We start from the raw sequence: 25334 nt of genomic DNA, 5'->3' as shown, positions 1-25334 counted from the left end.
AGAAAGCTGGGCTCCACATGTCCAACTATAGCTTAAGTCCTGGCCTCAGCAGCTTGGCGCATGCACATGTGTCTCCCAGATCCTGATGGATTAGAGAAATGTGGGCAGAGGGATTACACCCTATGGTGACTATACCCTCTAATTTGTGCTTTCTCTCTCTCTTTCTTTCTATCTATGTCTCTCTCCTTTCTCTCTCCCTATATATACATACAGACACACACACACAAACATACACACACACATATAAATATATAAATGATTACATATGTAAATATGTGTGTATATGTATATATACACATAAATATTTCCACAGTTACATACACATATTGATATAGATATGTGTATATATCTACATGTAAGTATGTAGATATGTATACACACATCTCTTTATATCTATATCTATCTATATATTACGGAAAGTTATGACGTATTTTTCTTTTTTTCTTTGCAAAAATACATCATGACTTTCCTGAGGACCCGATGTATCATTCTAGAAAACATGTGCCCACTGGCAAGAAAGTATAAAATTTAATAATACGTATACTCATTGACTTAGTCTGGCTCTCCAAACATTCTCCCATTTTTCTGCTTCCTTTCAGAACAAAGGGAAAAAACTTCTCTTTGAAAGAATTTTCTGTACTTGTTAGTTCTGCTCTTCCAGTGTGCTATTACTCTGGTCAATGCTTTCCTTTCGAGATTACTAACAATTTCTGTCTTGTCAAATCAGTTGGTCAGTTATTGTCTCTTTGCTTGACCACTCAGGCTTTTGACCCAGTTGATTATTTTTTTTTAGGGATACATATCTTTCTTCATTTGGGCTGTGGGACACCAATTCTCCTGGCTTTTTTTGATCCTGCAGGCTACTTCCTTCATTCTCCAGATGACTACATGTTCAGGTGCCCCAGAGCTCAGGCCTTGTTGATCATCGTATCCATTCTTAATCTGTAAGACAATGATTCCGTGGTATAAAATATCATCTATGAGGGACTTTCAAAAGGAAGTGACCAACAGATGGAGTAGCAGTTACATAGCTGGACTCCTACATGACTGACCACGGTTTGAGTCCCAGACCCAGTGGCTTGAAACTCATGCCAGGCATGGGGGTGGGGGTGCCCAAGGTCCCGGGAGGAGAATGGAGAAGAAAGGACTGAGGTGTGGCCATCTCTCATGGAGGGTTATTTCTCACTTTCCCTCTCATTGTCTCTGTCTCTCTCTTTCTCTCTGGCAAGTGCATGTACCTAAGGTATAAATCTCTTAAAGAGTTGAAAAACCAAAGTTTGTGGAAAATAGAATTAAAGTAAGAGTTTATTTTGTTGCAAAATGTTTTGGAATCCATGCATAGTGTTTTTCAAAAATACACATTATCCATTATATTTTTGGAAAACTCCCTTTAAGTATTGCTAATTCAAACTTCTTCCCTGCTGCAGACTCATATTGTGTCAACTAGACATCTCAACTTAGATTTCTCATAAGCAACTCAGACCTCATATTACTGAAACAGAACTTGTACTCTCTAAATCCTGTAGACCCCTAAACATAGTTGCCCAGACCACTATCTTTGGAATCATTGAGGTTTTTAGTTTCTTTTCCTCACAACTTGCACCCAACACATCAACAAACAAATCTCACAATTTCAACTTCAAAATATATTCCTCATTTGAACAACTTTCACAGCTTCTACTGTTACTATCTTGGTCTAAACAACCATTATCTTTTGTCTGGACCACAATAGCAGCCTCCAGACTGGCAGACTGGTCTCCCTATTTCCATTCTAGATCTCTCTAGTCTTGTTTGTATAGCCTCCAAATGATCCTTTTTTTTTTTTTTTTTAGAGGTGTTTTTGCTATTGGGCACGTGCGCTCGCCAGACAGACAGAGAGAGACAGAGAGACAGAAAGCGAGAAATCACCCCCCAGGGGGTATGGCCACACCACAATCCCTTCTCCTCCATTCTCCTCTCGGGATCTTGGGTACGCACGCACACGCGCCCGGTGTGAGTTTAAGCCACTGGGTCTGGGACTCGAACTGCGGTCGACTATGTGGGAGTCCAGCGACAAAGCCATTACGCTAACTGCTGGTCCCCAGAATGATCCTTTTAAAACTGAAGTCAGACACAGTATTCCTCTGTCCACACTCCCCAAGCCTTTCTTTCCCTGTAAGAGTAAAATCTAAATTCTGACCATGGCTTACAAGGTCCTACAGGGAATATATCCTTGGCTTTCTTGCCATTTCTTGAATATATGAGACTTACTCCTTTGTAGCTGCTGTTCTCTTTGTGTGGAATGTCTTGTCTCAGATTTCCTCCTAAATGGCTTCTCTTGGACCTCGAACACTCCATTTACTTACCCTGCTTCACCTTTCTTTATAGAATTTATAGATTATCTTGAAATTATAGTGTATATTTATGCATACTTATTTATTATTGCTTCAGAATATAAGCATCAAGGATCATAAATTTCTGTTTGCTAATCAACTACCATATCTCCAGAGCCCAGAGCACTGCCTGGAACATAGCAGATGATGAATTCATTTTTGTAATTAAAAAGAAGAGTGAGATATGTGATAGATAATCTTTAATCACATGTACATTTAGCACATAACCTATGTTAGAACTAATATTGTTATGACATATGGGAGATACATGGATACCATTTTAGAAGAAGCTATTGGATTGTCTAGAAAGTCATGACACATTTTTGCATAGAAAATCATGAGAAAATACTCACGACTTTCCTGACGACTTAATATATTGCAGTGAACAGTATAAAACATTAATAGTACATTCACAAGTTTTCAGTCCAGAAAGAAACAAGAACTATTCAACTAAACATTTAAAAGCATGAGAAATATGAAGATAGCAATGTGAAAGATTCTGAGACACCTACACAGAAAAGACTTTTCAAGGATATTATTCAAACAGAAACAGTGGAAACCCTTATGTTTTTAAAAAATTACCCTTCTGGTAGGATGATCCTACTATTACTTACCAGTAAAATTATAAAGGTTATCAGGGAAAAAAAATCTACTACTCTGTTAGAAAATAAACAACGTGCTTTGAAGGATTCTCTCCAAAGAGAACACCTATATTGTGAAATAAGACTAAAATATTTCAAAAGAACTATCCATTTACTGTAATTTTAGTGATTTATAGAATTGTAATACTAGTATTTAGAAGGATTTGGTTTTACGAATATGATTATATCTGAGAAAGTGCCATTTTCTGTTGCTTGTTGGAGTGGGGGAGAATTTCAAAGTGGACAAAGCCATGGCAGTAGATTTACAATTTCTCTGAAGTATAAGATTCATACTTGTAACATGAATTAATAACAGCACCATTTCACTGCTTTTCAGGCTACAGTCGTGTGACCTCAAACATGTATGTTTATAAGCTGCATTCATACAAACCATACATTTTGCTCATTCAGTCATCTCAGAGTTTTAGCCATAACCTTCAGCTAACATGCCAGAGTGCTGTTTTCCTTGTCTATACCATCATTTTTCTGTGCCTGAGATTTTATCTCTCTGTGAGACATAGCCCAATATTTTTTTTCATGTAAGTATATTTTACTTTCATGTTCACATGTTTCTTTATTGCTTTATTTTCTGCATGGTCTATTATCTTGGCAAGTCTTTGGAAGTTACAATACTAAAAAAAGACAAAAGCAGTTAACAGGTTCATGTCTTTTACATACCCTGTTTAAGCCAAATCCTGTGAGTTTATTACCTAAATCAAGAAAAATGACACAAAGAAACTTAATTCAATTCAGCCCCACAAGTGGTTAGTATGTGCCCAGGAGTGGGGAGGTTCTTGTCCAGACATTGGCTGCAGACGAGCCTCAAGAGGGATGGTCTCTGTTCTCAGCTTGTAGAAGAGATAAAATATGGACAAAAATAACTGCCGTGCAAGATAGGATGCAGGGATTTCTTCATAGATGAGAAAGCCCCAAAAGAAGGTGGGGAGTGATTGAGAAAATCATTTGAATTTAAGAAAAAAATGTTAACTATCATGCTATGAGGAAACAAAGAGTAATTATCTTCTCCTGGAGCATCAAGGAAGGCTTCTCAGAATACCTAGCATTTGGTTTAGGACTTTGTTAAGTCTCATAAGATTGTGGGCAAGGTGAGCTATGAAAAAAGAATTCAAACTGAGAATGTAGCTTTAAGTGCCTTACTCGGAAATGTGAACTTGAATCTGAAGGTCTGTTTTTGAGAAGGAAAATGATAAAAGTATATCTGCACCAATCCATATTTCAGCCCAGTCCCATTTTCTAAGTCCCAGTCTCATATATCCAACTACTCACTAGACAGCTCCAATTGCAAGCCTAGAGGAAAGTGTAATTCAGCACATCCTAAAGTGAACACGTCTGCTTTCATCTCTCCCCTCTTCCACTCCCCAGCAAATTTTTGCTCTTTCCATAAATATTATCAAACAGATCTCCAAGCCAGAAATCAAAATATCATGCTGATCCCTCTCCTTCCTAAAGTTTGAAGCTAACAAGTCACTAATTTGTGTCAATTCTGTCTTTATTTTTTTTCTTTTAAAACAATGTCTTATTTTCCTTGTTCATTATAGAATATGTGAGCATGCATGTGAGAGTGAGAGAGAGAGAGAGAGAGAGAGAGAGAGAAGCACCCTCCAAAGGTGGTGGACATGCCACAGTCTTCCTCCTCCTGTCCTCCAGCTCACTGGAGCTTGGACACTCACAGGCGTGCCCAGCATGTCTCTTTCTATGCATCTCCACTGCTACCACCCAGCAGAGCACTGCACTTAAAGAGCACAAACTTGGAGCTTGATTTCTTGGGTTCCATCCAGGCTCTATACCTTACTGGCTGTGTGGGAAAATTATGCGACTTTTCTGTGTGTCAGTTGACTGATCTTTGAAGTGGGAACATTACTTGTAACTTCAGTGAGTCGTTATATGAAAAGTACTCAGAGACTCAGGTAGATAGCAACCACAATATGAGTCTGCTTTAATTGTATGAGCATCACTTGGCTGGCCACTGAGATAGACTATTAACCGATCACCTGGTTCAAATTCTCATTTGCTCAAATCCCTTTTTCAAAATGAAGCTAATGAGTCTTTCTAAAATAAAATCTAATTGCTATTTTTTTTGTCATTGTCCTAAAATGACACTTTATTGCCATTATTTTAAAATTTATATTTCTATTGTTCTTTTTGGTTTTTAGAGAGATTCTTACTATAGGGTATGTGTGCTCACCAGAGAGACAGAAAGCAAGAAATCACCCCATGGTGAGATGACCATGCCACAATCCCTTCTCCTCCATTCTCCTCTCAGGATTTTCAGCACACATGCACATGAACATTGGAGTGAGTTTTAAGCCACCTGGTCCCGGACTTGAACCACAGTCAACTATGTGAGAGTCCAGCGACATAACCATTACGCCATCTGCTGGCCCCAAAATTTACATTTCTTAACATAACTTTTACCTGGACTTGAGTACTTTTTCAGTTATGTGTCTGCCCACTCTACTCCCTCATTGAACATTCAGGTCCTACTGAAATTTCTATTCCTCCAATACATCTTGATAACTTTCAACTTTGGGCTTTCAAACACACTCTTGCCTCAAAACACCCTATTGAACAGTATTTACTTCTTTTTTACCTAACTAATACCTCATTCATAGTATAATTGCTATAGCTAGAGGATATATAGGCTGGAAAAAGGTCCAGAAATCTACCAAGAATGGAAGAAAAATAAGAAATATTTATCAAGGAAAGGGAGTATACTGCTGCTAGATCAAGTTATATAAGAAGTGAGACAACTAATGGATTTAGCAAAATAAGTTCTCAGTAATCATTCACTGAAGTAGTTATCAGTACTTTTAAAGTATGAATTTTTACACACTATGGTAGGTTTTTCAAAGCAGAGTATGTACCCTTTGTGTATATTTAATTTGGGAACCTCAAGTTATAATAAAACTATGCATAAAAATGAATTCTAAAATGTCACTTATAAATTAGGGAAAGTTTCTACATTCTGAAACCCAATGTAGATAACAAGTATAGAAAAGTCAAGATGAGTTCAAGTGAATTCAAATCCTATTGGATAACAAGAAGTCCTACTGGATCTTTTTTAATCCTTCCTCATACATTTCTCCAGGTATGGCAAGTGTATGTCAACCATTGTTAAGAGCTCATTTTTGGTCTCTTATTTAATTATCTTTTATTTAAGCATATTTTATACCTGTTTATGTCTTTATCTTATATAGAAAATCCAAGTATTCTTTTTCCATGGAAAGAAGGCACAAACAAACAAACAAAAACCAAACAAACAAAAAAATATTGCCTGGTAACAAAGCTTTATTTTTTAATTTTTTTTTAAGAGAGATTTTTGCTATAGGGCATGTGTGCTTGCCAGAGAGAGACAGAGAGACAGAAAGAAAGAAATCACCCCCAGCCCGGGGGCGGTGGGGTGGTGGCTACACTGCAATCCCTTCTTCTCCATTCTCCCCTCAGGATTTTGGGCATGCACACACATGCACCACCTGGCATGAGTTTTAAGCTGCTGGGTCCAGATTCAAACCCTGGTAAACTATGTGGGAGCCCAGCAATGTAACCAGTATGCCATCTGCTGGTTCTAGTATTTCTTTTAAGTTTATTTGTGCCAAGAGTGAAAAAGATGGGCGAGAATTCCCAATAGGGTTTTGACACTAGCCAACAAGCCCCTTAAAGAGAGTTACATTTCACCACTGCACCACCATCTGCCCCCCTGAAGCTTTTATTTTTAAATGTCAGGCAAAATTAAGTAAAGGCAAAAAATCCAGCCACTGCCATTAGTGGAATAATATCCTTATAGTGGGCATTGAAAGTGCTTTGTAAGTAAGATATCTATATAGTTTGTGGTCAAAGAGACCAGATAACTATGTTTAATGTTTTTTCCAGCTGACTGTAATTTGTGAGTCTAAGAATATTTAATAGATGATAAAGATCACCTCATCAAATATATTATTCTGAATAGACCAGATTTGGAGCTAATTTATAAAATTTCATTTTCTTTATAAAGAGAAAATTTTCTCTGATCTAAAAAGTATTAACCATTGAACTTAATTTTTTAAAATGTATCCTCATGCTAAGTATCATTTTCTTTTCTATCACAATATGTAATCATAACCAGCATTATCCTTGACAAATCAAGCTATAATAAAGCTCACTGAAGTTATAACAACACTTTCAGCCATTGTTTCAATTCATTGGTCTGTTGAGATGTTAACTAATAAAAATCAAGGTAAAAGAATGAAAATATATCATGTGCCATATTTTTGAGTATGTGTATGTGACAGAACTTAAGTGCTTAAGAATTTAAATTGGCTAAGATATAATCCTAACTAGTTCCAGTCTTCAATTAATGCTGAAAGCAAGTCATTTAAAAAGATATTTACTAAACTTAATCTTTAAAATCTTCAAGGAAAATTAGTACGCAATTCCTTTAGTTAAAGGCTATACATTCTCTCTTCTCTCTAACCCTCTTTTCTTGCTGTGATTTAATTCTTTCTTTCTTGACCTTTACCCAGAGGAAACAAATGAAATGGGAAATAACTGCTTACTGCCACTCATACAATATCTCTGAAATGTATTTTGCCTTGTGACCTTTAAATTATGGGAATAAATAAAACGATTCTCATCTCCTCTTATGGGCCTGATCCGTGGGTCAAGATATGTTTGCTTTTCATCTGTATGAAAATGCTTTGGGCCGTGATTGCCCATGGAACAGGTGAGATCGAGTGAGGAATGGGCAGTGGCCAGTTGAGGCAGACAGAGGGCAAAATGATCATCTGAAATGGAAAAGTTAAGACAGAGTGGATTCTTTGTGGGAGAGATGGTAATTGCTGATGGTTACTTGCACTTCTGTAGGTGAGGGTCAAGGTCTAAGAACAGTGTCGAAATATCTGAGCTGTAATGGATGAGCACCTAGACAGAACACTGAAAGAGCTTACATGTGGAATAGAGTAGCTGTGAAAATAGGGTTTGAAATGGGATAAAATGCCTCGGGGGTCTCATAACATTTCTCTTTCACAAAGAAGGGATTTTCTGTAAGCACCAGATTAACACTGGGGATGATCTCCCCAATAAAGCATTATAGGCACTTTTAGAATTTCCACTGCCAAACTGTTTTTGTTTGATAGATTGAGTCATAGTCTTACTTTCAAAAAATATAAATATATAAAAATATAAATTTTATAAAGTCTAATAGTATTAAGAGAGATAAAAATGTTGAAATTCTAGCCAAGGTTATCTGGTTTTTTAAATCAAACATGATAAAATTTTCCTGTGAAATTCCCAGATCTTTAAGATTGCCTCAGTCTGCAGTGAATAGGAAGTGCGTGACAATAAGATGAAAATTAATTTACATTTGAATGCTTTATGTCAGGAGACAACTTGCATGGTCGCAGTTGTCTGAAACTGAGCATATTCTAAGTACATTACATGCTGCTTTTTTCTTGGCTATAGATATCGATGAGTGTGGGACCGGGAGGCACAGTTGTGCCAATGATACCATTTGCTTCAACTTGGATGGTGGATATGATTGTCGGTGTCCTCATGGGAAGAACTGTACAGGGGATTGCATCCATGATGGGAGAATCAAGCACAACGGTCAGATTTGGGTGCTGGAAAATGACCGGTGCTCTGTGTGCTCCTGTCAGGTTGGCATAAATAATACGTTTTAATCAATTTTATTGAGGTGTGATCTCTACATATTTTAAGCGTACAGCTTGTTGTGTTTTGGCAAATGTATACATCTATTTAATCACCATCACGATGTAACAGAAATTTTCATTAGTCCACATGTTGCTTGTGTCCTTCTCAGGTTAATCCTGCATTCCTAGAGCCAGGGAAACACTGCTGCCCATGGAAAGCACTGCTTCCGTTACCTATAGGTTAAATTTTTAAATCTATATTTTCTAGTCTCATATAAATGGTATGGGATAGTCCATACTCTTTTGTATCTGGCTTCTTTGTCTCAGTATTGCACTATGGTTTTTAAGTTTCATTCATATTGTTACATATATCAGTAACCATTGCTTTCCATTAGTATTCAAATGATTATACTAATATACAAATACATGCGTATTTATACACCCATGCACATGTTTACATATACATAAGGATCACGCAGTGGTTGTCATTTTATACTTGTCATGTCTAGAAATTTTTTTCTCTGGCCAAGTCATTTGAAAAAATGTGTCTAAAGGAAACAAAGTCCTCCTAATTTTTTTGTGTTAGCTATAAAATAGAATTTTAAAGAAAATGTATCATATTGGGTAAACAGTGTGAATTATCTCAACTCCCAGATCAGCATCTGCTATATGTACATAAACAATATATTGAGAAACGGGTGATTTGATCTTTTTTATTTCCCTTCTCGTACAGAACGGATTTGTTATGTGCCGACGGATGGTCTGCGACTGTGAGAATCCCACAGTTGATCTTTTTTGCTGCCCTGAATGTGACCCAAGGCTTAGCAGTCAGTGCCTGCATCAAAATGGGGAACGCTTATACAACAGTGGTGACACCTGGGTCCAGAACTGTCAACAATGCCGCTGCTTGGTAAGTTTAGCTACTTGAAGTAGAAGGAAAGGGTAGGCCCAACATCTGAAAGGAAAGCAACCTAGTCCTCCCCATACCCAGTACCTGGTGGCAGTGTGCGCAGCTATCGGAGGTGAGCCTGGTCAGGACGAAATGAGCACCCTGTAACTAAGAGCCCAGAAAGAATACTCAGGTGGAGGTGGTGCCCGGGTCCTGTGTTCTTTCTCTAATAGTGAGGTCTTTTTCAGAAGTATCTCCACAGCTACAAGAAGAAAAGACTTTCCTGTCTTTCCTAATCCCACCCAATTTCAGCTTAATTAAAATAATTAGAGATAGAACAGTGGCATTCATGAAAAAAATTCTTTTACTGAGTAGAACTTTTATTAACCCATTTTTATTGGTCATACTCAGATTTTAAAAAGCAAAACAAACAAATAAAAAAACTGTATTTTTTCCCTTCTAAAGATAATTACTATCTCTACTATTCTAGTGGATACTTTATTTTATACTTAATATGTTTATGCAATAAATATGCATTAAAATTGAATTTCTGTATTTATTTCTGACAATTTTACTGGAAACAATAGGCAAAAAAAAGGAAAAGAAAAAAAACTTGATAAAACATCAGTCTTTTTTCAGTTGGCCAAAATTCTTGTTTCTTTCTAGTGGTGTAAATGAAAAAGAAAATTGGTCTATGTATCTTTATAGTGGAAAGTTTCACAGAAGATGCTACTTTAAAGTTATGGCCAGTTTCCTTTCTATTTGTGTGAAGATATTTTAAGGCATTGCTTTTGTTGCTTCCTTTTTATACTTTCAACCCAAAAATCAATTGAAAGAGCAAGGTCAGTTTCTGTGCCTGAAGGCTGCTTTCATCTCCAAAACCATGAGATTCAGAATTAGGAAGAAATAGGAAAACAGGTGTGAACTACATTTTTAAAAGATCCACTGCATATGGTTTTTCCATGTGGAATTAAAAAAGATGGAAATCAGTTTCTGGCTGGTTTTTTTTCCAAAGTTTTACGCAGAGAAATTTATAAATGAACAAAGAAAAAATTGTCAAATCCCCTTCATACTTCAGATTATTTTTGTAAATGAACTAAATGAGCAGTTTTTAAAAATGAAAAAGGCATTTCATGAGCAAAAAGTTAAGTAAAAGCCTTTTCTCCATTAAATCGCTGTCCTTTGACATGGAAAAGATAAAAAATAGGGGCATGCCTATTTTATTCTCTTAAGAGGAGTGGGTTTTTTTGCATTTGTTTTATTGTTGTTCTTGTTTAATCTTTGAAGATTGTTTTAAAATTCAGCAGCAGAACAGATCTCATCACTCTGGTAGGGCTTTTGTACTTTTCCTGCAAGATTCACAGGCTTCAAATGTGTAAGTACAAACATCGATGCAATGAACTGAGTATTGAGTATGCCCTGTGCCCCTCCTTCTTTGCTGCCTCCCTTCCTCCCTTCCTCGCTCTCTGCCCTTACACATCTGTTTTCCTTGTAGCAAGGGGAAGTTGACTGCTGGTCCCTGCCTTGCCCCGATGTGGAATGTGAATTCAGTGTCCTCCCAGACAATGAGTGCTGTCCACGCTGTGTCACTGACCCTTGCCAGGCCGACACCATCCGCAATGACATCACCAAAACTTGCCTGGACGAGATGAATGTGGTTCGCTTTACTGGGTCCTCTTGGATCAAACATGGCACCGAGTGTACTCTCTGCCAGTGCAAGGTAAAGCCCATCACCTCAGTTAGTGAGCGCTGGGCGAGTGCACCCAGGGCGCATGGGATTCATGTGCTGGACCTGGACAACAGGAAGCAAGTTTTTCCTATTTACTGTTCAGACAGAGACAGGAGGAGTGTCACCCAGCTCTGTTCACACCAAGATTGATTGCCAGGTGTGTCCTCTGATGTATATTCAGGAAGAAGAAGAGTATATGGAGTGAATCCAGAATTATCATTTATATCACAGAATAGAAACAGCCTAGTTAAATTGCCCAAAACCTTCTAACTGTACACATCTTGAAAATACTATAATACACCAAACTTCATATTTCTTCTTTCATGATAGAAGACAATATTATTTCATTGATTTTTATCAGGTTCTTTTATGAAGTCTGTAAGATATATTGATGAAGTAGATATATTACACTTTCTAAAGTGGAAATCAATATGACAAAAATGGGCATATTTCTTTGTGTTTTTTTTGTGGTCAGTTACATTGAGTTGAAAATTATAACATCTGTTGTTTACCATATTTCATTGCTATATTTTGAGAAAGTCATTATAAAGATTTTCTCATAGGAAAATAGAGCATCATGTCATTTATTTCAATGAGAGGAAAAATAGCAATAATGTAGACAGAATACAGTTCATTGGGACAAAGCTGAAAACAGTCTATTTTGATCATTGTTCCTACAAAAGAATTAATTTAGTGATCATTGTATTCCTTTTTCATAATGTTGGAATCAACACTAGGACTAAATAGTCTAAAGGCTTAACAATGACAAAACTGGGTGTCGGGTTTTTCCCAGCATAGAAAGATACCTGAAACGGCTCTGGTTCTTTAAGGGAACATTTCCATTCTGTAAATTTTTTTTAATAGAGCAATTTAATTCAGATTCACTTAGTAAAGATTCTTACTAGAGTGCTTGATGTTACAGGACAAAGAAGTATAAAATGCGTTAAGCTTCAGATACCATTTTTATCTATTTCAAACCCAAATTTCTAGCTCTTTCAATCATTGCAATTTGTCAATCAAGCAAAGCTTTTCGAGTGAACATTTGCTGCTGTTTCTGAAAGTGCATTAGCAAATTTGAGAGTTACTACTACCAAAAGTTACTAATAGTACATGTAATGTACCTTTAATATATGTTTGAGGGGCATATTCATAACTGAACTACATATCTTGAAATTTCAGAGCCAGTAACCAATGGGGAAATACTTTCTGACATTTAATTGCCAAATACAATCTTCTTATACCCTTAATCTAACTGTTAGATCATTCCTCTGAACAATAGCAGCAAACATATACCAGGTGATGAATAAAAATCACCTCAAATATAGTTCAGCTAAGTTTCTCCAGTAAGAACAAACATGGTTAGTAATAGTCTGGAAAACATTTGCATGTTTCCTGGGATAAAGAACATAAAAGCTGTCTCTCTCTGTCTCTCTGGTGAGTGCACATATTCTATAGCAAAAATTTCTCTCTAATAGTAAGAAAAGAGACCAGCAGATGGTGTAATAGTTACAACTCTAGATTCCCACATAGTCAACTGTGGTTCAAGTCCCAGACCCAGTGGCTTAAAACTCATGCCATGTGTGTGTGTGTGTGTGCCCGAAGTCCCAAGAGGAGAATGGAGGAGAGGGGATTATTACAGTGTGGCCATACCCCCTGGGGGTGACTTCTTGCTTTCTATCTCTCTGTCTGGCAAGCATATGCACCCTGTAGCAAAAATCTCTCTCTAAAAGACAAAAAAAGAAGAACATAAATGAGCTGGTCATTCACTGCATGATAAACAACTAATAGAACCTTTTGGCTCTCAATAGAAATATATTAATTACCTAAGGCATATTTGAATATTAATGTCAGATAAGTGCTGATCTTAGAAGTGACTATTTAATGCCTCTCCCTTTTGCCTTCCTATTCAATATGAGTTATAAGAGCATGCTCAATTTTACCCAGTTTATTCTAAATATTCATTTTTATCACATTTATTTACAGTTACTTTAAAAACAAGTTCGTGTTGGGGGACCGACAATGGTGCAGCAGCAAGATGCAATGCTGTGTGAAGCTACCACACGGGAAGGTTCAGGCTCATGTCTGGATACCTCCCTGAGTACACAGGCACAAGCTGGAGCTGAGGATGGCTTGGGCTATTGAGACCCTATTGGGGTGCTGTCTCTCCTCTCTGTCTCACTCATGAAAGAAATAAATAAGTAAACTTTACCAAAAACAAAACAAAAATGGAAAAACAAGGTTTATGCAAAATAGGCTCCAGATACTGCATTGGTGGATGCATTCTTCACAAGTCCGTTTTGAAAGCACTCATTTTACTTCTTCTTCCCCATCCCATCCCTCCAACCTCTGAGGTACTCATTTTTATTCAACATGCAATTCAATACAAACTGTGTGAGGCATTGTGCTGACACCAAGGGTATAATGACAAGCAAAAAGAGACAAGGTCATTCCTGCAAATTATTGTCTAGTAGCTTATTGTCTAGAGCTATTCTGTCCCCTTTGCTGGTCATTGGCTACATGTGTCTATTTAAATTTGTACTAATTTAATTTAAAATTCAATTCCTCAGTCACTTTGGCCCCCTTTCAGTTGAATAGCCCCATGTGGCTACTGGCTATCACAGTGTTTACCACATGTGGAGAACATTTCTGCCACCACTGAATGTTCTCCTGGACAGAGCAGGTCTAGAAGTCAAGAATGCAGCCTCTGGAACCAGGCAGCCAGGATTCAAAGCCTGGTCAACCATACTACATATGTGATGTCAGCAGATAGACCTTAATCTTTCTGAGGCTCAATTGTCTTTCCTGAAAAATGGGAATAATAATAGTTCCTCCCTGGGAATTATAATAGGACTTTCTTACGTGGATCACTATAAGAATTAAGTGAAATGATCCACACAAAAAGTGTTTTGTAGTGGCCAACACATTTATACTAAACACTCATTTATACTAAATGTTATTATTATTGTTGGTAGTGGAGTAAATAGCCATTAGTCCAGTGATGGCACAGGTAAAGACAGCCAGACCGCTGCAGTACTCTGAAGGAAAGGTGGGCTGTGCTGAGAGGCTGCACAGTATGCGAACGTTTACTTACTCCAGAGGAAGTAACCCCTCAGGAAGGTGAGATCAGAGGACTAGGGATTCGCTGGGTGATACAGGGTAAGACTTTCCTTTCTCTTTATAAAGATGTCTTCAATTTTTATGTTTAGGTTAAGAAAAGATGCTTCCTGAGAAATATGCCAGGTCACGTGTGTGTGCCTAGCTAGGACCCTCAGGCACGGGAGAGCTGGAGGAAGGAGATGCAGCATGGCAAGACCCTATGGAGGGTTCTCTCTTCTTTCTCTTGCACACATGCTTTCTATCACTTAAAATAATATATATATATATATATACACATACATTAAAAAAGTGCTAAACACTAAAAATAGAATGGAAATATATCATTAAATATTTATCAAAATTCTAAAAGAGAAATTACTTTTTTAACCTTAAGAGTTATAAAGTATACCTCAAAGAAAAGAATAGAGAACCAATGCATAGTTTGATGGTTTAGGGAGCTCAACCTCACATTGTTAACTTCACTGTTCAAGTCTCAGACCTAGTGGCTGGAAAAAACATGCCAGGCACATTTGCAAGCATTGCCAAAATCCTAACCAGAGAGAGAGACAGAGAGAGAGAGAGAGAGAGAGAGAGAGAGAGAGAGAGATGAGAAGGGATTGGGACATGACCGTTTCCTATGTGGGGTGTGTTCTCTTTCTTCCTTTCTCACTGTGTTGCTCTCTGATGAGTGCATGCACCCTCTGACAAAACTTAAAAAAGAAAAAAATCCAAGCTTCTACAGATAAATTAAATTAGCAAAATTAATAGTCACTACTAAGAGCCAGCGGGCAGCATGGTGGTGAAGATCCTGGACTCCCACATAGTCAACCACAATTTGAGTCCCAGACCCAGCAGCTTGAAACTCACACTGTGTGTGTGTGTGTGTGTGTGTGTGTGTGTGTGTGCATGCATGTCCAAAATCCCAGGAGGAGAAGGGAAGAGAAGGGATTGCAGTGTGGCTATCCTCCATGGAGAGTGTTTCTCACTTCCTCTGTCTCTCCAGTGAGCACACACACCTTCTAGCAAAATTCTCCCAAAATGTAATAATTAATAAAACAAATAAGTTTTTAAAAGTCATAACTAGAGACTAGAAAAATAATTTCACCAGATTTGATTTTTATTAGAATAAAAATATCCAAATTAGGACCAGCAGATGGCATAATAGTTGCATCATTGAACTCACACAGAGTCCACCACAGTTTGAGTCCTGGACCTGGCAATTTAAAATTCATGCCAGGAACATGTGTATGTTTGTCCAAACTCCAGAGAAGAGAACAGAGGAGAAGGGACTGTGGTGTGGCCATCCTCCCATGAGGTGATTTCTTGATTTCTGTTTCTCTCTCTGGAGAGCGCATGCACCCTAAAGCAAAAATCTTTCTCTCTTAAAAAAAAAAAATAGAAAAAAATATATACAAATTAAAAATACTTATTTTCTCATAAATAAGTCAGCCAAGGATGAATATATAATTCACTAAAAATGTACCATTATTAAAATAAAAGAGGAAATCATCCAATGTTTAAGTAATTGAAACTTAAGTATAAAGTAACATAACAAATCACTATTTTTATATACTTTATACAGAAAAAAAAAAAAAGGCCTCATGATCCCAGTGCTGACAAAGATATACTGGAATTGTTTTTTTTGTATTTTTGGGGGTTTTTTTTGGAGAGGTTTTTGCTATAGGGCACGTGTGCTCACCAGACAGACAGAGAGAGACAGAGAGACAGAAAGCGAGAAATCACCCCCCAGGGGGGATGACCGCACCACAATCCCTTCTCCTCCATTCTCTTCTTGGGATCTTGGGCATGCACGCACACACGCCCGGCGTGAGTCTCAAGCCACTGGGTCTAGGAAGTGAACTGCGGTCGACTACATGGGAGTCCAGCGACATAGCCATTACACTAACAGCTGGTCCCTGGAATTGTTATTTTTATAACACTGTTACCATTATTGAAAAATACACTTCAAAAGTCAAACATATGCCACCCATTTACACACACACACACACACACACACACACACACCCCATGTAGTTTTTGTTTCTTCATTCCTGAGTCTAAGAATCTGACCTACAGAAATAATCAAAACTATAAGTCAAGCTACATGCATGACAATATTCTTCTTAAGATTGCCATGCACAATTAATAAAGAAACCAAAATGTTCAACAATAGAAAATTATAAAATTATGGTAACCCCATATAATGCAAATATATGGTATATTAATACTCATATGATCTATAATAGCAAGTATTATGTCCTATTATAATTTTTATATATTAATAATTACATGGTATTATTCACCATCAAAGTAAAAATAATGCTTTTAAAAAAGATAAAGTTATGATTATATATCATCATAATTACATATAATGAAAAAATATAAGTGCCAGGTGTTGGCACCATGGTACAGTGTAAGGCTCTGCTAGGCTGACCTAGGTGGAGAGTCTCAGAGTCTCACCCTGAGTATATCTAACGTGCATGTGTCCATGATCCCAGGCTGACTGAAGCTGGGTGATTCGGCCTCAAGACCCGGTTTGGAGTACTATCTCTCTCTCCGTCTTTTTTTTTTTTCTCGCTATGAAAGAAAAATATAAACTTGAAAAGAAAAATAAATATGAAAGTGTACTCTGTTAAGTATAGATTAAGTATATATGTATATACACAAAGTGTACACATATATTCCTGTGTGTATATGTGTATATATGTAATTGTAAATGAAAATGAAAAGTTGACTGTCTTTTAATCTTGATTTTTTAGAATTCAGCATTGAAAGAGTAACAAAGACTTCTTTAACAAAAACAATAAATATATCCAGACATAGCAATGTCATAAGGAAGCCTATTTTACTGTGCTATTATGTAAAAACAGAATACATTTTATATTTAGTTTTGATAGTAGGTGGTTATTTTTCCTAGTACTCTAAGTTTCAGGAAGTCACTTTTTTTGTTTTGTTTTTGTTTTTATCAAGATAATATTACAGTGAAGTGCACACTTAAGTGTAGAAGTTTATGAGTTTGATAAATCAAAAAACAGAATATACCCAACATTCTAAAGAGTACCTTTTGTGTCTCCTTTCAAGTAATATCTAGTTCTAATAAACAAGCACAAATTTCTTTATAATAGATTAATTTTGCCTGTTTTTAAATTTCACCTAAATATAATAGAATTATACATTATACACCCTGGGGTTTTGGGTTAAATCGGTCACTTACTGTTATTAATGTTCCTCGTTATTTCTAGCAGTCTTTTTGATTTGAAATCAATTTTGTTTGATATTCATTTAGCCACTCAGTGTATTGTTTTGACCTGTCTACCTACCTATGGTTTTATATTTAAAGAGTATTTTTAGTAGGTAAGTATAATTAGTTCTTATCATCCTATCCAGTATGGCAATATGCTTCTTTTAATCATAGTGTTTAGACTCTTTATATTTAATATAAATTTTGACATTGATGGATTTAGAGCTACCACTTTGCCATTCATTTTCTATTTGTCTGACCTATTTTTTATGTCCCTGTTTCTTTATTCCTGACTTCTTTTTGTTTAATGGCTTTTTAAGATTTTTATTACATTTCAATTATTCTTCTGGATTTTAAACTATGATTCTTTATGTTATTATTTTATTTGTTCTAGAAGTTATTATTTGTAGCAAAAATTTAGTCACATTAAATATTATTTAATTCATACATATAAAATACAAGAACTGTGCAGTACTATTTTATTCCTCCAACTTTTGTGTTTTACAACTCTGTGCATTATAAATTTTACAACTTCATGTCATTATTTTTGCTTGAAACAATTATATATCTTTTGAAAAATTAAAAGAGGAAATACAATAGATTTTATGATTATCCATATGTTTATAATATATAATGCTTTTCATTTTTCTTACATGTTAGAATCTTCATCTTATATTACTTCTCTTCAGCTTGAATAATTTCCTTTAGCACTTTCCATATCACAGGGCTGCTGGTAACAAATTCTCTCAACTTTCATTTATCTGGAAATGTCCTTATTTTTAAGGTAGTTTTATTGGGTATATAATTCAGAATTTATAGATTTATTCCCAGAATTGTAAAGATGATATTGACATTCTATTATTTTCTAGTTTTTTGATGTTTCTGATTCAGTCATCGTTTGTATTTTTGTCTGTTCTTCCCCTCTGTCTCTTTTCCTTTTGCAATTCTCTATCTTTGAGTTTTAGCAGTTTGACTTTAATATGCTTTGATTTTTTGTTGTTGTTGTTGTTTGTTTTTGTCTATTTTCTTTGGTATTTGTTAGGCTTTTTGGATATCTATTAATTTGAAAATTTGAATTTTGAAACAATTTTGAAAAATGTTTGGTTATCGTTTCTTCACATATTTTGTCTTTTGCATTTTCTTCCTTCAACTCTTCTGGACTGCAACTACATAGAGATTTAGATATAGTTTAATGATCCTGAAGCTCACAAAGTCTCTATTTTTATTTCAATCTTCTCTTGTTTTATAGATTGTATAATGTCTATTCCTTTAGCATCAAACTTATTGGCTCTTTTTAAATCGTCTTGAATATGCTGTTAAATTCAAGTAAATTTTTTGATTTCAGATATTGTACTTTTTGTTTCCAGAGTTTCCACCTAATTCTTTTTATAGTTTAATTTTTCTGTTGAGGTTTACTATTTGTTCATTTATTGTAATCATCTTATTTTAGGCCTTTAATCATATGCACAATAGATATTCTCCACTCTACAATTTAGAATATCTGGATCATCTCTGAGTTATCCCTATTCACTACTTTTTCTCTTGATTAGGAGCCACATTCTCCAAATTTCCTCCATGTATCTATTAATTTTATGATATACTAGATGTTTTGAATGATATGCTGAACATACAATATATCAGAGGGAGTCAATAGACTATTTTTTTTTGAGAGATTTTCACTGTAGGGCGCGTGCGCTCGCCAGACAGACAGAGAGAGACATAGAGACAGAAAGTGAGAAATCACCCCCCAGGGGGGATGGTCACGCCACAATCCCTTCTCTTCCATTCTCCTCTCGGGATCTTGGGCACGCACGCACACGCGCCCAGCATGAGTTTTTTAAGCCACCGGGTCCGGGACACGAACCGCGGTCGACTACGTGGGAGGCCAGCGACATAGCCATTACGCTAACTGCTGGTTCCCAATAGACTATTTTTTTAGAGAGATTTTTTATATAAGGTGTGTGCACTCACCAGAGAGATGGAATGCAAGAAATCTCCCTTCAGGGAAGATGACCACACCACAATCCCTCCTCCATTGTCCTCTCAGGATCTTGGGCATTCAGACACGTTTCTAGGGTGAATTGTTTTTAAGAATTATTTTATTTAAGTTTATTTATATATTTATTTTAATTTGACTAGAGAGGGACAAAGCGAGAGAGGGAAAGTGAGAAAGTAAGCCACCAGGTCTGGGACTCGAACTGTGGTTGTCCATGCAAGTGTCCAGCACCCCCAACCACCACGCCACCTGCCAGTATGAGTTTAAGCCACTGGGTCTGCAACTCAAATCACAGTCGACTATGTGAGAATTCAGTGAAGTAACCACTACCCCTTCTGCTGTTCCCCAATAGACTGCATTTTTATTCTAGAATGTTGTTAGCTACTATCTAATCACCTTATATTTACGGAAGTATAGCTTAACTCTTGCTCATCAGACCTATTCCAAATTCACCTTTAGTTTTAGGATGGACACTATTAATCTTGAGACATTGCTGTACTTCTAATCATGGCCCCTTTTTGAACTATCAATGAAAACCTTGAATTGTTTATCAACCATTTCCAACTTGGCAGGACACAGATTTTAGACAATACTATTTTGAGCAGCATCTAAATTCTCAGATCTTTCCATCTTCTAACTGTAGGTCTCTGATTGTCTCTTTAGAGTTAACATTGAAATTCAGGACCAGCCAAGGATTTGAGGGGAGTTTATATTCTGATTCATCCCTCCTTTATATTAGGTTGCTGGCAAAGTCATAATGTAATTTTATTTTATTTTTTTTTTTGAGAGGTTTTTGCTATAGGGCGCATGTGCTGTCAGAAAGACAGAGAAAAAAAAAAAAGCGAGAAAACCCCCCCCCCCCCAGAAGGAATGGCCACGCCACAATCCCTTCTCCTCCACTCTCCTCTCGGGATCTTGGACACACATGCACACGTGCCCGGTGTGAGTTTAAGCCGCGGGGTCCGGAACTCAAACTGCGGTAGACTACATGAGAGTCCAGTGACATAGCCATTACACTAACTGCTGGTTCCATAATGTATTTCCTAGGTTTTTCTGTTCAAAAATGTGTCATGACTTTCCCGACAACCCAATTATAGGTATTCCCCCCTCCTTAATTTCCAGCTGCTGCGACAGTTCCCAAGCCATCTTCTAACATCTCAAGCCTATAAGATTGTGGCATTCTGCTTGAGTTACAGTTGTCTCAAGCTATACCGACTGATAAATACCCTAAGGGAGAATACCAAGTGAAAATGAATTTCATGCAGTATATTCTTTCTTCTTTCAGTAGCTGAAATACCTCCAGTGTCTGCCTGACACCTTCCATTGCTTTCGGTTGTTATTTTTCATGTTTTGTCTAGACATTTTAGTCAGGGCTAGTCTTATGAAAGAATGAAACTGAAACTCCAGTGGGATGTTTTTTATCTTTATGTATGGACTATGCTTCCCTAAGTAAGGAGTTGCCAATGATATGGTTTGTAGAACATTTGTCCTGTTTTAACAGGACATATTGATAAGGAATAAGAAAAATATTCCTAGAAGATTTTGGAAAATAAATAGTTCCTTTTTAAAACATACTTAGGGAACATTAATGGCTTCTTCCTCCTATGACCATAATGCTAGTTTTATATTCAATAGAAGACTCCAGAAATTCCTTAGCTTTGTTTATGCTGAAAAGCCTTACAGTTTGAGGAACTTACAGTCTCAAGAACTGGTACACCCCTCAATTCATTGGAACAATGGCTTAGGAAAAATCACAGAACCAGTTATGGTCAGAAGACCTATGCCCATGTTAAACACAAATTTAGACAAACCAAAATTTAACAGAGTTTATTTAAACAAAGGGCAAGCGATTTAAATAAGACAGCCTCCCAGATGATTCCAAGAGAAAACGGCTAGCTGCATGGTTTACAAAGAATATATGTAACAGCAAAGTGGCATGTGCAGTAAAAGGGAAAGTGTCGTACAAAAATGTAACTGAGGGAGTGAGGTAGGGAGTTCATTGGTTATAGGTGCAAGGTAGGCTACACAAACAGCCTAAAAAGTGGGCTTTTTGTGACTGACTGACGTTTGACTAGCGTGACTGGCCATAACTTAGTAACTAGCAATAAATAAATAAATAAATAAAATGCCCTAACCTGTATGATTTCAGCTTATCCATAGGTATCCAAATGTGGGAGTACATCAGCCATTTTAAACCAGAATAGTTTAGTTTAACACCTATGAATGTGATGATAACACTTTTAAATGTCACTCAAGGTCCTAGAGATGGTTGGATCTCTCTTAATGCCAGAGTAAGAATGCTGCTTAATAATTTAGAAAGAAAAAGGATTATGTTAAATTAATGATACTCTTCTTGGGTTTAGACTGGTTTTGACCCTCATTTGAAGTGCTTTAACAAAGACTAGAGTATCTTCTTTGTAATGTTTTCTCTTATAGAAACAAAGGCACTTTTGAAATACATTAAAGTATAATGTATTTCAATAATCCAAAGTCGATTATCAGAGAGAAAATACAGAATAAAGGATGAATTTTAGAGTTAGACTAGCCTGAGTTTTAGTCATCCTGCCATTTATTAGCTGTATGATTTTGGACTTGGTATTTAAGCCATCTGATCTTCAGTTTCTGAATCTAAAAAACGTGACTATTAATAGCAATCCCCCTGGAAATGCTGTGAAGTTGAAATTACATAATGTATTTAAAATGCCTAGCAAAGTGTCTGACACAGAGTATACACTCAAGAAGTGGAAGGATATTATCATCATTGTGATTGTAGTGATGATATTAACATCACTATCATTAGTTAGCAGCTGAGAAAAGTAAAAGTGCAAGGAATCAAGACTACCGTAGGATTTTTCTTCTTTGTAATACACAACATTGTTTTGATACTATATTATGAAAAACCAATCAATTTATATATAGCTGGCCCTTCCCTATTTCTCCTATTTCATCTCTACAGTTTTCTTTACGAACTTAAAATTCTCACCTAGACCTTTCCACGTTTTTTTTTCAGCACACAAAACTCTCTTATTTCAAAGATTTTTTCCTCATGCTGTTCCCTGTGATTTTGACCTACCTTTTCTTCAACTGTCTTCAGGTTTTGGTGTAAATATAACCTCTACAGAAATCTACCCATGGCCACTCAATCACTGTAACGCAATATTTTATTAATTTCATAATACCATCTAGTTTATTTCTTTTCATCTTAATCCATTTGGGCTGCTATAACAGATACTATATGTTGAGTGGCTTAAACAACAGAAATTCATTCTCACAGTTTTGAAGTCTGAAAAATTCATTTTTCATAGTCCAAGATCAAAGCACTGGCAGATCTAGTATCTGGTATGGGCCTTTTTCCTCATTGCAGATGGCTGTTTTCTATTTATATCCTCACATCATAGAAAAGAGAGAGAGAGAGCGAGAGAGAAACTTTTCCATGTCTTTTAATTAGGGCACTATTTCCATTCATGAGGGCTCCACAGGTATGCCCTAATTGTCTCCCCAAAGCGTCACCTCCTAATAGCATCATGGTGGGGGGAGTAGGGTTTCGATACATGTATTTGAAGAGACACATCCAGTCCATAGCACCTTTCTAGCCCTTTCACCAGTTTTGATTGTATGGTTCTTACTATTTTTCTGCCACAATAAACTGTAAACCCTGCTCTGTGAGAATAGTGATCATGTCTACTTTGTCAATCTACTTAGTGCTTAATATACTCGATACATGTTTTGAATAAATAAATTAAAGGATTATTGTGATACAGAGGATGCCTTGTGCCAGTCTATGAGTTGCCACAAATTGCTGGGCATAATCATTGGTTCTGTAAGAGTAGAGTCCTGAAAAGTGATTAGACCATTGAACTTTTAGGAATGCCAGAATACCAAATGAACTACAGATGCTCCCAACTTATAATGGGATTATATCCTGCTAAACCTATCATAAGTCAAAAATATTATAAATAAAAATGCATGTAATACTCCCAATAAACTGTAGTAAAGTAGAAATTATCACTAAGCCAAAGCCAACCATCATTAAGTTGGGGAAAGTTTATATACAGTTAAGTCTGTGAGTATCAGTAATACGTGTGACTATTTACTAATGGCTTAAAAATTCATATTCTGCTCTTTTTTCCATTTCTTTCTCTAGAATGGCCACATCTGTTGCTCAGTGGATCCACAGTGCCTTCAGGAACTGTGAAGTAACTGTCTCACGGGAGATTTCTGTTTAAAGAATGTTCTTTCATTAAAAAGACCAAAAAATATTAAAACTTCAATTGGATGATTTGTGGGCAGCTAAATGCAGCTTCATTAATAGATGGGTGAACTTTCAATTATGAAATTTGTGAAGCTTGAGAAAAATCACAAAAGGAAAGTTATAGAGGCAAAGCTAGACCCCAGTGTTGCCTCAACTGTGTCTGACATCGCCATGTAGCAGAATGGGTGTGGAATGCACACCATGGCATCATGACCCTGGATGGAAAGCCTGGGCCGGTGGGATCTGCGAAAGCCTCTAGCTTCACTGGTGCAGAAAATTTTCCTCTAGATCAGAATCTTCACCAATCAGTTAGGTTTCTCACTGCAGAAAATAAAATGTAAGGCAGTGAATGAATTATATTTTCAAACGCAAAGAAGCTATAACATGTAATGTACAGTACACTCGCTGAAAAGAAATCTGAAACAAGTTATTGTAATGATAAAAAAATAATGCACAGGCATGGTTACTTAATATTTTCTAACAGGAGGAATCATCCTTATTTCCTTGTTTTACTGCACTTAATATTATTTGGTTGAATTTGTTCAGTATAAGCTCGTTCTTGTGCAAAATTAAATAAATATTTCTCTTACCTTATAACACATGTGAGTCTGAGTGTCCTATTTAATCTGTTCCTCATTTTTACAGATGGTTCAACATACAAATTGCTTTTTAGTGCTGCTGATGAAAAACTCCCGCTATGCTATTTCAAAAAATTGAAAAGTGATTTTCACTAAATTGTTTACTTAAGCAGGGGGTGTCATGGATACCTATATTCTGCTTCTCCTGATCTTTCATTTCACCTTTTTTACTTTATTCTGTATCCTGGGGGGATAACCTGTATAGACTGTATTAATGGGTTCTCTTGTCATCTTGATTCGAGTTTGGTTTCAATCATACGGCAGTGTGGAATGCCGGCAGCATATTAGAAGGCGGTGAGGTTTGCATGTTTATTCTGTGGCGCCCTCCCTGCCAGGTCAGTACCATGATTGGCTGTGTCACCTACTGAAGGCTCTAATCCCAACAGGTGGCCCTCTCATTTTAACACCATCTCCAGGTTCTGGAACTCTACTGTTTCTATGTTCTGGCTTGGGGATAGTGACAATTTTGGCTAGGCTATCCTTGGGACGTACCTGCTGTGTTTTTGTTTGGTTTCCCTGTTTTCAGACACATTTTTATAAACGTTCCCTTTGTTAAACTTCAGTCCTCCAGCTTGAGTGTGCCATCTGTTTGCTGCCAGGACTCTGACTGATACACACAAAGAAGGGAGTATGTGAGGGTTGAGAATGGCTTCAAGAATTGGTCCTACACATTTTGATAGAAAAGTATAAAGACTTCCAATGTTAGGAAGGATTATGATAACACATGTTAAATTTCTTGATGCACCAGAATCTCATTGGAAAAATAAAACAAGCTAATATCCAATAAAGAACATTAATCCAACACTGTACAGTTCTTAGGTTTCACACAAGGGTG

The 25334-nt window shown here is 36.6% G+C and overlaps 1 protein-coding gene across 4 annotated transcripts in view; it reads left to right on the top strand.

Moving 5' to 3' along the window:
- The window catches only part of NELL2 (neural EGFL like 2), a 365981-nt gene extending 341525 nt beyond the window's left edge, over positions 1 to 24456 (top strand). For all 4 annotated transcript variants that reach the window (XM_014584214.2, XM_006168557.3, XM_006168556.1 and 1 more), the window contains 4 exons: positions 8471 to 8664; positions 9392 to 9568; positions 11043 to 11267; positions 23754 to 24456. In XM_014584214.2, coding sequence (XP_014439700.1) covers positions 8471 to 8664; positions 9392 to 9568; positions 11043 to 11267; positions 23754 to 23804 — 647 coding nt within the window. In that variant the 3' untranslated portion in view covers positions 23805 to 24456. The remainder of the gene's footprint in view (positions 1 to 8470; positions 8665 to 9391; positions 9569 to 11042; positions 11268 to 23753) is intronic.
- The last annotated feature ends 878 nt before the right edge of the window (positions 24457 to 25334 follow it).

Source organism: Tupaia chinensis, unplaced genomic scaffold, assembly GCF_000334495.1.
Source record: "Tupaia chinensis unplaced genomic scaffold, TupChi_1.0 Scaffold145870_1, whole genome shotgun sequence".
NCBI classification, from domain to species: domain Eukaryota; kingdom Metazoa; phylum Chordata; class Mammalia; order Scandentia; family Tupaiidae; genus Tupaia; species Tupaia belangeri.
The sequence above is the reverse complement of the archived record's forward strand: the minus strand, read 5'-3'. Positions and strand labels throughout refer to the sequence as shown.